This window comes from Piliocolobus tephrosceles, chromosome 6, assembly GCF_002776525.5.
Source record: "Piliocolobus tephrosceles isolate RC106 chromosome 6, ASM277652v3, whole genome shotgun sequence".
Lineage (NCBI taxonomy): Eukaryota > Metazoa > Chordata > Mammalia > Primates > Cercopithecidae > Piliocolobus > Piliocolobus tephrosceles.
In genome coordinates, this window is record NC_045439.1 from 84,973,828 (window position 1) to 84,986,173 (window position 12,346).

The window sequence follows — 12,346 nt, forward strand, 5'->3', positions numbered from 1 at the left end:
AGGAGACGGGGAGAGGGTCAGCCATTCACACACTGGGGTGCCAAGGTCCAGGCGCCGCAGCCACTCCCAAGAAGTGGTAAGGAGGTAAACCCCGGTTCTGAACAGCTGGGACCGAGAGCCGCTCCCAAGTGGTAAGGGGGTAAACCCTAGTTTTGAACAGCAGGGACCAAGAGCTGCTGCTGATGCCCAGGAGGTGAGAACAGCGGGAAGGGAGAGAAGATAGTCTGGCAGCCCCATCTCCAACTGAGGCCCAGCAATCCCAGGCACCGTCATGCCCCCAGCACTTTTCCGGTTGCCTGCCAGCCCCAGCTCTCTGTATCCCTCCCCGCCACGCCCCGTCACAGTCGCCTGACTGGGACCAGATCTGCCGCCCTCCCTCAGTCCTGACTGCGTGGGGCCGGTGGAAGGAGGACGGGCGAGGCCCGAGGGCAGTTTTAGGGAGGGTAGGGCCCCTTCTCAGACTCCCTCCCTTCCATCAGTAGTCCTGACAGTCCCAATCTCATCTTTCTCTAATGCTTCTCTCACCTGGCAGGAAACCCCGGGCCTCTCCTTCGGTCCCGAGGAGTTTCCGAAGAGAGGCATCCAGTAGCTCCATAATGCCCCCAGGGCTTCAACTCCCCACCTTCCTCCCTTCTTTCTCTCTTTTATTTTTTTAAAGTCTTTCTTTTTCATTTGTGTGGGTACATAATAGGTGTCTATATTTAGAGGGTACATGAGATGTTTTGATACAGGCATGCAATGCATAATAATCACATCATGGAGAATGGGCTTTCCCTCCCTTCTCTTTCTTTATTTTATTTAATTAATTAATTAATTTAATTTTTTTTTTTTTTGAGACATAGTTTTACTCTGTCACCCCGGGTGAAGTGCAGTGGCATCATCTCGGCTCACTGCAGCCTTCAGCTCCCGGGTTCAAGCGCTTCTCCTGCCTCAGCTTCCTGAACAGCTGGGATTACAGGCGCGCGCCACCACACCCAGCTGATTTTTGTATGTTTAAGGAGACGGGTTTTCACCATGTTGGCCAGGCTGGTCTCGAACTCCTGACCTCAAGTAATCCGCCCGCCTCGGCCTCTCAAAGTACTGGGATTACAGGTGTGAGACACCGCGCCCGGCCCCTCCCTTCTCTTTTTTAAAACCTGCGTTCACCCAGACTCCTTTCGAAAAAAGACCCACTGGATCTCAAGGGGCCAAGGTTGCCTGATCGAATTCCGCCTGTGAGGAAGGGGGCGGTCACGTTGGCATGGCATCCTGCCTGGCTCACCCTAAAGCGCGCAGCTCTAAGGGTGGGCTCTCGGGAATAGGTGGAGCGAGCCTACCGCCTTTTCAGAAGAGGTCTCGCCCGCTTCCTCACGCGCCTCGGGGAACAGCCTGGCCCAAAGCCTCACTCCTCACGTCCCAGGGGTGGACGGGGGTCCGGGAGCCTCGAGCTCTAGACAGGCGTGGCGAGGCTGAAGCCTGGGTCTCCCGCGCCCCGCGAGGACCACGCCGCGACGTAGTCGCCCGAGGGGAGGCGCGGAGTGGAGCCGCAGCCAGCTCCTCCCGCACTCTGCTGACCGAGCACTAGCTGTCCTTGAGGCAAGAATACTTGGGAGCGGAAAAAAGGTGGGGGTGTTCCCCAGCGGGGAGAGGAGGGGCGAAGCCCCAGCAAGCCTCTCGGAAATCTCTCCCTGGGAGGGGACGAGGGGCGGCTTTCAGTGGCAACGGAAGGGCTAGGATACCGGGTTTGAAGCGGTGTTTGCACCGCAAGCGCAGCTTTTATTTAGGCTGCCGGTTTGTGAGGGTTGGCTCGGAGAGCGCTGATGGCGATTGTAGTGGAACTTCACCTTCACCTGCCCATGCGCCCCGCAGCGCGCCCGCTCCCACGCCCGCGTAGCTGAGGACCTGGACTCGCCAAGAAAGGCTGGTGAGGCTGGGGCCCGAGCGGGCCGGGCCGGGTCAGGGGAGGGGCCTGGCGGCAGGGGCGGGGCCTCAGCTAAAGGCGCGGAGCACCGGGCGCCGAGAGCGCGGAGTAGAGCGGCGCCCGCTCGAGAGAAGTGGGGCCGAGATCGCGCCGTCCCAGCCCGCCCGCCGGCGTCCGAGCTGCTCCCGCGCCCTTACCCCTGCGGGCCCTTGCAGGGCGAGACCGGCGGCCATGCAGCCCCGGGGTTGAGGCCGCCCCATGGCAAAACCAGCGGTCCCGGAGACGACGGCGCATGGAGAACTTCCGTAAGGTGCGCTCCGAGGAGGCGCCAGCGGGGGGCGGGGCCGAGGAGGGCGGCCCGGGCTCTGGCCCCTTCGCAGACCTGGCGCCGGGCGCGGTGCACATGCGGGTCAAGGAAGGCAGCAAGATCCGGAACCTGATGGCCTTCGCCACCGCCAGCATGGCGCAGCCAGCCACGCGCGCCATCGTCTTCAGCGGCTGCGGCCGGGCCACCACCAAAACCGTCACGTGCGCGGAGATCCTCAAGCGCCGCCTGGCGGGCCTGCACCAGGTCACGCGGCTGCGCTACCGGAGCGTGCGCGAGGTGTGGCAGAGCCTCCCGCCTGGGCCCACGCAGGGTCAGACCCCTGGCGAGCCGGTCGCTAGTCTCAGCGTACTTAAGAACGTGCCCAGCCTCGCCATCCTACTTTCCAAGGACGCACTGGATCCGCGACAGCCCGGCTACCAGCCCCCGAATCCCGATCCTGGTCCGTCGTCCCCGCCAGCCGCGCCAACGTCCAAGAGGAGCCTAGGGGAACCCGCAGCTGGAGAAGGCTCCGCGAAGCGATCGCAACCCGAGCCAGGGGCTGCGGACGAGGATCGGACGGCCTAGAACTCCAGACTGTGGGCAGGATCTTCTGCCAGCGCCTCCACCTTCAAATGTACCTCCAGCCTTTCACTCCTTGGTCCTCCGGAGCCCACAACCTGGACACAGCTCCTCAAGACAGGTAGCATGGATCTTAAGTCGACAAGAGAGGGGCCCCAGAATTGGCAGGAGAGGATCCCCGACGACCTTAGGGAAACTTCGTGCGATGATTGCTGCTTATGCCCGTGTTGCCTGAAGACACGGAATTTCACCTTCACCTTTTCTGGGACCTTCTTTGGGGGAGAATGGTGGACAGTGGGATTCTGGAAACTTGATTGGGACCCCCAAGGGTTAAAGCCACCCAGCATTCACGAAGGGCACCTGGAGTGTGGAAGCCGAGAAGAGTTATTGGAATCACCCCCACCGTTGACAGAGAAGGCAGGGGGTGAGACTTGACTGCTTGAGGGTAGGAGAGTCTGAGATGTGGAGGCCCTATTCCGCTCCCCGCCCTGGGACAGTTTTCCTTTCTAGTTTTCCTTCCCCTGCTTCAGAGGAGCATCTCTGAGGGTTGTAGCTCTTTTAACACCCCTTTTCCCCCTGCTGGCCCAGAGGGAGACCCAGGACTGAACTCTCCAGGCCTCCTCCCCTGAGCCTTGCAACTGGAGTCTTGCTTCCAATAAAACAAGCACAAAAATGGCTCTGTCCCCAAATTTTTTTCTAACCACCCGCCTGTGCAGAGACAGCTCTGGCCTGGCCCTTTGTGTCTCCCCTCCCCTCCAGCCTTGCGTCCTGAGCCTTTGGAGTCTTCAGGGTCAGGCATAGAGACTGGACAGCTTCAAAATGGTGCAAGGCACTTCCCAGTCCCTGGCTGTTTCCTCTCTCCTCCCCTACTCCGCCCTCCCGGGCTGGCCCTGGCCTCAGGGGCTGTGGCCAATGGGGGCCCATGCTTCCCTGTACATCGCCACTAAGGGAAAGGGAGTGGCACATTGCTTTTCTGGGAGGGAAAGGAAGGAGTGGAAGGAGAGCATGGATGAAGTCTCCTGGAGGTCACTGCAAAGGGTGGCAGACCCTGCTGAGGTCCCTGAACCTGCAGCCTCCAGACAATAAACTGAACCTTACCCAGAAGGCTGGCACAAAGCCCCCAGCTCCGTGAGTAGGATCTCCCCTTCACTGCCTTCTCTCTGAGAAAGGACAGCACACCCTTGGGAAAGGGGGAGGAGAGAGACTGAGCACAAATCCACTGCTGGAAATTACTATTCAGCAGAGAAGCTGGGACTTGGGCTGTGAATCACTGCAGGCCTCCTGATAAGCTACTGCCTCCAGCCCTGCACAGCTGTCTGTTGAGAGATAACAGCCTCATAAGCTTCTCTGCCCAACTCTAAGCCAGCTGGGGGGTGGGGGTGGTGCTGTGTGCTGGAAGAGCTCTGGTGAGTTGGGGGTGGCATACAGCCCCAGGATCTCAGAAGCAGATCTCATCCCATGCAACTCAGCAGCACCCCTGGAAAGGGGGAAATGCAGAAGAATATATTTATAAGTCATTTTGCTGGCAGAACCCTGAAATAAATCCTGCTGGTGACAAGAGATACGTTCTGTGGCTGACTGGAGGGGCTCTTTAGGGAGGTTTCCCTCCCCTGCAGTATCTCTGCTTGAGCTTTGGATCAGTGAGCTTTGTCATCCAGACTTTTTCCCTCGTTGTTCTCCCCAAATTCCTGCTCTTGATGAGTCCCTGGAGAGGGCCAAGGGGTTTGGGTGTGCTTGTCTGACCCTCTCAGGGGTGGCCCAGGAAGCATGGAAAGAATGTAAACTGTCCTGACGAGATGCCCTAGCTTCTCCTGGACTTCAGCATCTAAAGGCAGTGATAAAACTTGGACAAGGTCCTGCATGGTAGAAGCTTAAGGTTCTGAAAAGGGGCCAACTTTCCAAGACCACTAGTGACTGATTGCTGGGTTACCAGGACTATGAAAGCAGTGTCTGAGGCCGGGCGTGGTGGTTCATGCCTGTAATCCTGTAATCCCAGCACTTTGGGAGGCCAAGAGGGTTGAATCACGAGGTCAGGAGTTTGAGACCAGCCTGGCCAACATGGTGAAACCCCGTCTCTACTGAAAATACAAAAAATTAGCCAGGCGTGGTGGTGGGCACCTAATCCCAGCTATTCAGGAGGCTGAGGCAGGAGAATCGCTTGAACCGGGGGGTGGAGGTTGCAGTGAGCCGAGATTGCCCCACTGCACTCCAGCCTGGGCGACAGTGCGAGACTCCGTCTCAAAAAAAAAGAAAGCAGGGCCTGCTAGTCTTGTTACGGAGATAAGGCTGCAATGGATTTCTTTTTTTATTTTTATTTTTTGTTGAGAAGGAGTCTCACTCTGTCCCGCGGGCTGGAGTGCAGTAGCTCAATCTTGGCTCACTATAAGCTCTGCCTCCTGGGTTCAAATGATTCTCCTGCCTCAGCCTCCCGAGTAGCTGGGATTACAGGCATGTACCACCACACTCAGCTAATTTTTGTATTTTTAGTAGAGACGGGGTCTCACCATGTTGGCCAGGCTGGTCTCAAACACCTGACCTCTGGTGATCCACCCACCTAGTGCTGGGATTACAGGTGTGAGCCACCATGCCCGGCCTTTTTATTTATTTACTTACTTATTTATTTTAATTTTTTATTTTTGAGAAGGAATCTTGCTCTGTCACCAGGCTGGAGTGCAGTGGTGCAATCTCAGCTCTCCTGGGTTTAAGCGATTCTCCTGCCTCAGCCTCCGGAGTAGCTGGAATTACAGGTGTGGACTACCCTGCCCGGCTAATTTTTTTATTAGTAGAGATGGGGTTTCACCATGTTGGCCAGGCTGGTCTCGAACTCCTGAACTCAGGTGATCCACCCGCCTCAGCCTCCCAAAGTGCTGGGATTACAAGCGTGAGTCACTGCACCCGACCTCTTTTTATTTTTTTATTTTATTTTGAGACAGAGTCTCACTCTGTCCCCCAGGCTGGAATGCAGTAGCACAATCTTGGCTCACTGCCAACTCTGCCTCCCAGGTTCAAGTAATCCTCCTGCTTTAGCCTCCTGAGTAGCTGGGATTACAGGTGTGGGCAACCGTGAGCAGCTAATTTTTGTATTTTTATTAGAGATGGGGTTTCACCATGTTGGCCAGGCTGGTCTTGAACTTCAGGCCTCAAGTGATCCACCTGCCTCAGCCTCCCAAAGTGCTGAGATTACAGGGGTGAGCCACCACCCCCAGCCTGTAGTGTATTTCTCTTGATGAGACGGAAAAGTTCCCTTCCAGCCCAGAAACCTATCCTGGGGGATAGAGAAGAGAGGAACATGTTTATCCAGCATCAGAGCGTTAACCTTCCCCCAAGCAGGTAACGAAACACTTTCTTTTCTGCACCCCTGCGACACCCCAGCAAGTTTGGTTCCCAAGCTTTCAGTAGGTGCGCTCACTCACCAATGGGACCCAGCATGTATGAGCACCCCATCTCTGCCCTGCTGATTTCTGGCCCCACTGACCTAGGAGCAGGCTCCAAAAGAAGGTGACGGATGTTCCTCTACCAGCTCCAAACCACCAAGGCTGAAGTGGGAACCTCAGAAGTCCTGGGATAAAGGGAGGGGCGGCTAGGGGAGCACCTCAGAGACAAGGCCCACTTCAGGAGCCGACTAGTGGCAGAGTGGGAGAGTCCCTCTTGTGAGACCCCATTTTTCCAATAATGGTCTTTACCCGGGAGCTTCCAGGACCCAGCCTGGTGCTTGCCTTGGCCCTGCCTTAGGACACTTCACTTCCAGACTAGGAGTGGCAGTGAAGTCTCATACCTAGAAAACTGTTAGGTCACAAAAACAAAATCCATTTGGAAACATAAAACTATATAATGCAAGGCAGATGGGTGGTGGACTTCCACTTGGGCCTTCATTCATTCAACAAGCGTTCATTGTTGTACCAGCACCCAGTCTAGGAATGGGGTGGGGCTGGGTGTAGAATCACAGCATAATCAGACATTTTACCTCAAAGAGGGCCCAGCCTTGGCCAGGCGTGGTGGCTCACGCCTGTAATCCCAGCACTTTGGGAGGCAGAGACGGGGGGGATCACCTGAGGTCAGGAGCTCAAGACCGGCCTGACCAATATGGTGAATACAAAATTAGCCGGGCATGGTGGCGGGCGCCTGTGATCCCAGCTACTTAGGAGGCTGAGGCAGGAGAATTGCTTGAACCCAGGAGGTGGAGGTTGCAGTGAGCTGAGATGCACCATTGCACTCCAGCCTGGGTGACAAGGTGAGACTTGACATCTCAAAAAAAAAAAGGGGGGGGCCAGTCTAGTGGAGAGAAAGACAAATAAGAAGTTACAGCACAGTGTGATGATAGAAGATGGGAGCTCTGAGAAGGGGCACATACCTTGCCCAAAGGTGCTGATGGAGCTGGCTCTCCAAGGATCAGGAGTTAGCCAGCTGACCAAGACTGGACAGGGAGCTCCAGGCAGAGCATAGAGAGCGGGTGCATATGATGCTGAGGCTTCCACAGGTGTCTGATGGATAGAAGAGATGGCAGAGGGTAGCATGTAGAGATGCAGGTAAACTAGAGTGGTAGGTGGGAGCCAGGTCACAGGGAAGTAAGGGAGTCACTGGGAGCCAGGGAGTGCTCTGACCCCAGGTCTGATTGGTGTTTGAGAAGGATCCTTCTGACACCTTTGTAGGTGGGAATGGATCGGAAGGGGTCTGATTAGACCCTAGAGACAATGCAGGGATAAGAGATGAGACAGCGGCAATGTAGAGGGAGATGGGAGCAGATGTCAGAGCTACCCAGGCTAGATAGCATTTCGCTGCCATTACAGCCAGGAAATGGGAGGGATTCTCCTTGAGCATTAACCCTGCCTGGTCAGGACTTGGTCTGCCTTTCTGGCACCCCAGGGGACATGCTATGTCAGGACCAAACAATGGAGTGATTCTTTTTTGTGGGGGTATCCGCAGCTTCAAATTGGTAAATCTCTAAGAGCTATTGTCCATTGCCATGAATCTGCCAGAGTGTATTCACTGCACTGTTAGGGGCATACCTGGGCCAGACACACACTGCCCCCCCCACCCCTTGCCCTTCATCTCCCAAGCTGATTAGTTCAGTTTTGGTCATTGCTATGCCCACACTGACCACTAGGTGATGCTCTAGTCCCTCTATTTCACTGAGATGTTGAAACAACTCGCAGGTCTCCAAGAGAATGGTAGTTAGAAAGGCAAAGGAAAGGAAGGGAAAGAGAATGAAGGAAGGGAGGAAAATGCAGCTGCAGGAGGGTCTCCTCGAAGGCATCAAGTTCCTTCTTTTCAGAGCACAGATACTAGTTTGTAAGTGTGTCCTCATTAGTCCTACCTTTTGGCTATTAGTCACCCTACTAACCCATGAGCCCATGATTGACTGGATCCTGTCTGCCTTGCTCCTTGCCCAGCTCCCGGCACATGAGAAGCTCTTAAAGAGTTGTTGATTGAATGGAGTTGCTGCTGGTCAGGCACAGTGGGTCATGCCTGTAATCTCAGCATTTTGGGAGGCCAAGGTAGGTGTTCTGATCACTTGAGCCCAGCCCAGGAGTTCGAGTCTAGCCCTGGCAAAATAGTGAGACACCATCTCTACAAAAAAAAAAAAAAAAAAAAAAAAAATTAGTTGGGTGTGGTGGTGTGTGCCTGCAGTTCAGTTACTCAGGAGACTGAAGTGGGAAGATTGCTTGAGTCTGGGAGGTCCAGTCTGCAATGAGCCGTGATTACTCCACTGTTTCAAACAAGCAAAAGACTTTCTGAGCCAGGTTTTTGAACTGTTCTCATGTCACATCACAATTCTTAACCATCCAGCCAATGACAAAGCAGCAGTTGCTCACTGCAACTTCCACCTCCTGGGTTCAAGTCATTCTCCTGCCTCAGCCTCTTGAGTAGCTGGGATCACAGGCATGCGTTTCCATGCCTGGCCAATTTTTGTATTTTTGAAGAGATGGGGTTTCATCCTATTGGCCAGGCTGGTCTCGAATTCCTGACCTCAGGTGATCCACCTGCCTTGGCCTCCAAAAGGGCTGGCTGGAATTATAGGAGTGAGCCACCGCGCCCGGCCCCCTCTGAGTTTTAAACCACCCAGCCTGTAGTACTTCATTATGGCAGCTAGGACTCTAATCCAACAAGTGTTCTCGCAGCCTTCAGTGGGAATAGGGAAGAGGAATGTGGGGTGGTTGCCAAGGCCCCTGTTATCAGAATTTCCAGCCCTGCACAGTGGGAAGGTCTCTGCTTTGCAATCTTGTGCCAACAAATGTCTTCTGATGTTGTATGGAAGAGATCATAGGCTTCAGAGGAAGTCAGTATGACTGAGGCTTTAGGCAAGTTAATTCTTCTCTGAGCCTCAGTTTTCTTGTTTGCAAAATAAACCAGAGTGCTGCGGAGACAAGGGAGATAATACTACTAGGACTCTCAACCTTGGCTCATTTTCAGAATCGCTTTGGACACTTGTTAAAAATACAAATTACTATCACTTCTCCACCTTTTGGCTAAAATCAAGTTTAAAAATACAGATTGCTGGGTGAGCTTGGTAGCTCATACCTGTAATCCCAGCACTTTGGAAGGCCAAGGTGGGTGGATCACTTGAGGTCAGGAGTTCAACCTGGCCAACATGGTGAAAACCCATCATCACTAAAAATACAAAAATTAGCTGGGGCTTGGTGGCGTGGGCCTGTAACCCCAGCTACTCGGGAGGCTGAGGTGGGAGGATTGCTTGAACCCGGGAGGTGAAGGGTGCAGTAGGCTGAGATTGCGCCACTGCACTCCAGTCTAGGTGACAGAACAAGACCACGTCAAAAAAAAAAAAAAAAAGCCAGCACAATGGCTCACGCCTATAATGCCAACACTTTGGGAGGCCAAGGCAGGCAGATCACCTGAGGTCAGGAGTTTGAGAGCAGCCTGGCTAACATGACAAAACCCCGTCTTTACTAAAAATACAAAAAAAAAAAAAAATTAGCTGGGCATGGTGGCCAGTGCCTATAGTCCCAACTACTTGGGAGGCTGAGACAGGAGATTCACTTGAACCCGGGAGGCAGAGTTTGCATTGAGCTGAGATCATGCCACTACACTCCAGCCTGGGCGACAGAACTAGACTCCATCTCAAAAACACAAAAACAAGCCAGGCGCGGTGGCTTACGCCTATAATCCCAGAACTTTGGGAGGCCAAAGTGGGCAGATCACTTGAGGTCAGGAGTCAGAGACCAACCTGGCCAACATGGCGAAACCCCGACTCTACTAAAAATAAAAATTAGCCGGATGTGGTGGCAACCGCCTATAGTCCCAGCTACTTGGGAGGTTGAGGCAGGAGAATCATTTGAACCCAGGAGGTGGAGGTTGCAGTGAGCAGAGATTGTGCCACCCTACTCCAGCCTGGGCAACAGAAGGAAACTCTATCTCAAAAACAAAACAAAACAACAACAAAAAAAACCCAAAATGAAACAACAACAACAAAAAACAAATTACTTGGGCTAAACTCTAAACCAACAGGATCAGACTCCCAGGAGGGACCTGGGAATATACATTGTAATAAGATCTTCAGCTGATTTTGATGGTTCATCAAAATTATCTCTGAGATGTTATGTAGCCATATTTATAGTGGTAAGATAGACACAAAATTAAATCCCCTTCTCTTGCTTTTCACCTTCAGTGATGGTTTGAACATGTTTCTGGAGAGAAACACTGTTGAAGAACTGCCACAGCCTTGGGTGGTGGTGCAACCTGTAGTCCCAGCTACTGGGGAGACTGAGGCAGGAGGATCGCTTGAATCCAGGAGTTCAACACCAGCCTGGGCAAAATAGCCAGATCCAGTGTCTTAAAAAATAAAAAGGAAAACAAAACAAAACAAAACTGCTGGGAGCTGCCCACTAGAGGTGGTGCTGGGAAATAGAGCCTCTAGCTCTGGGCTCGGGGAGCTGGAAGGGAAAGGAGGGAGAACCTTTTAGGAGAGCAATTAGTGGACTGCAAGCATAAAGCTACCCCACCCTGAGCCCTGGTTCTAAATGGAGATGGAAGGAGGAAGGCTCAGCTCAAACAGCTACAAAGACCCATCTTGCTTTGTTAAGTGTGTGTGTGTGTGTGTGTGTGTGTGTGTATATACACACTTAACAAATTCTGATAACGGGCCTTGGCAAACACCCCACATTCATCTTCCCTATTCCCACTGAAGGCTTTGGGAACACCTATTGTATTAGAGTCCTAGCTGCCATAACAAAGTACCACAGGACGGGTGGCTTAAAACCCAGAAGGGACCTGGCGCAGTGGCTAATGCCTGTGATCCCAGCACTTTGGGAGGCCAAGATAGGCGGATCACGAGGTCAGGAGATCAAGACCACCATCCTGGCTAACACGGTGAAACCCCATCTCTACTAAAAATACAAAAAAAGTAGCTGGGCGTGGTGGCAGGCGCCTGTAGTCCCAGCTACTCAGGAGACTGAGGCAGGAGAATGGCATGAACCCGGGAGGCGGAGGTTGCAGTGAGCCGAGATCGCACCACTGCACTCCAGCTTGGGTGACAGACTGAGACTCCATTGCAAAAAAAAAGAGGGCATTAGGATATATAGGATATAGGATACAGACGTGTTCACATAGAGGAAAGACCATGTGAAAACGGGAAGAAGATGACCATTTGTAAGCCACTCACAAGAAACAACTGGGCTGGATGTGGTCCATAATCCCAGCACTTTGGGAGACTGAGGTGGGAGGATTGCTTGAGCCCAGAAGTTCAAGGTTGGCCTAGACAACATAGAGAAACACCATCTCTACTAAAAATACAAAATTACCTGGTCACGGTGGCAGGTGCCCAATCCCAGCTACTTGGGAGGCTGAGCCAGGAGAATCACTTGAACCCGGGAGGCGGAGGTTGCAGTGAGCCGAGGTCGAGCCATTGCACTCCAGCCTGGGGAAGAAGGGTGAAACTCCGTCTCAAAAAAAAAAAAAAAAAAAAAGGATGATTTGTTCATCAAGGGAGTGGATTCACCCCCCCTTTGCATTCTCTTTGCCATCCATTCCACCGTGTGATGCTTTCTGCCCTGGGATGATGCAGCAAGAAGGCTCTCACAAGATGCCATTGATATTGGACTTCTCAGCCTCCAGAAATATGAGCCAATAAATTTCTGTTCATTATAAATTATCTGTACAAAAATTTGCTGGGCAAGGTGACACATGCCTGTGGTCCTAGCTACTCAGGAGGCTAAGATGGGAGGATTGCTTGAGCACAGGAGGTCAAGGCTGCAGTGAGCCAAGATCACACCACTGCACTCCAGCCTGGGTGATCCTGTCTCAAAAAATAAATAAATAAATAAATAAATAAATAAATTACCCAGTCTCAGGCATTCTGTTATAGTAGTACAAAACAGACTAAAACATCCCCATCTCACAACTTGTCCTGTCCCGCTACAATTTTACAACAAGAAAAGGCTCTTTTAGAGAGCAACAGTAAGCATTTATTGAGCCATTACTGTGTACCAGCCAGGACATAGTGTTTTATGTGCATTTTCTGAGGTAATCTTCCCAACAATCTATTAACCTATTAGGTAGGTTCCATTATTATCCCATGTTTCATTTGTTTGGTTTTTTGTTTTTTT

The 12,346-nt window shown here is 52.7% G+C and overlaps 1 protein-coding gene across 1 annotated transcript; it reads left to right on the forward strand.

The window, feature by feature from the left end:
- Positions 1-1,712: 1,712 nt before the first annotated feature.
- RPP25 (ribonuclease P and MRP subunit p25) lies at positions 1,713-4,348 on the forward strand. Its single transcript, XM_023196712.2, has one exon. It carries the CDS (start codon positions 2,193-2,195, stop codon positions 2,790-2,792), a length of 600 nt encoding a protein of 199 aa, XP_023052480.1. The 5' UTR covers positions 1,713-2,192; the 3' UTR covers positions 2,793-4,348.
- Positions 4,349-12,346: the final 7,998 nt, after the last annotated feature.

Bases quoted from the DNA above. Each gene is read 5' to 3' on its own strand.
- RPP25 (XM_023196712.2), top strand. From the start codon at position 2,193: ATGGAGAACTTCCGTAAGGTGCGCTCCGAGGAGGCGCCAGCGGGGGGC.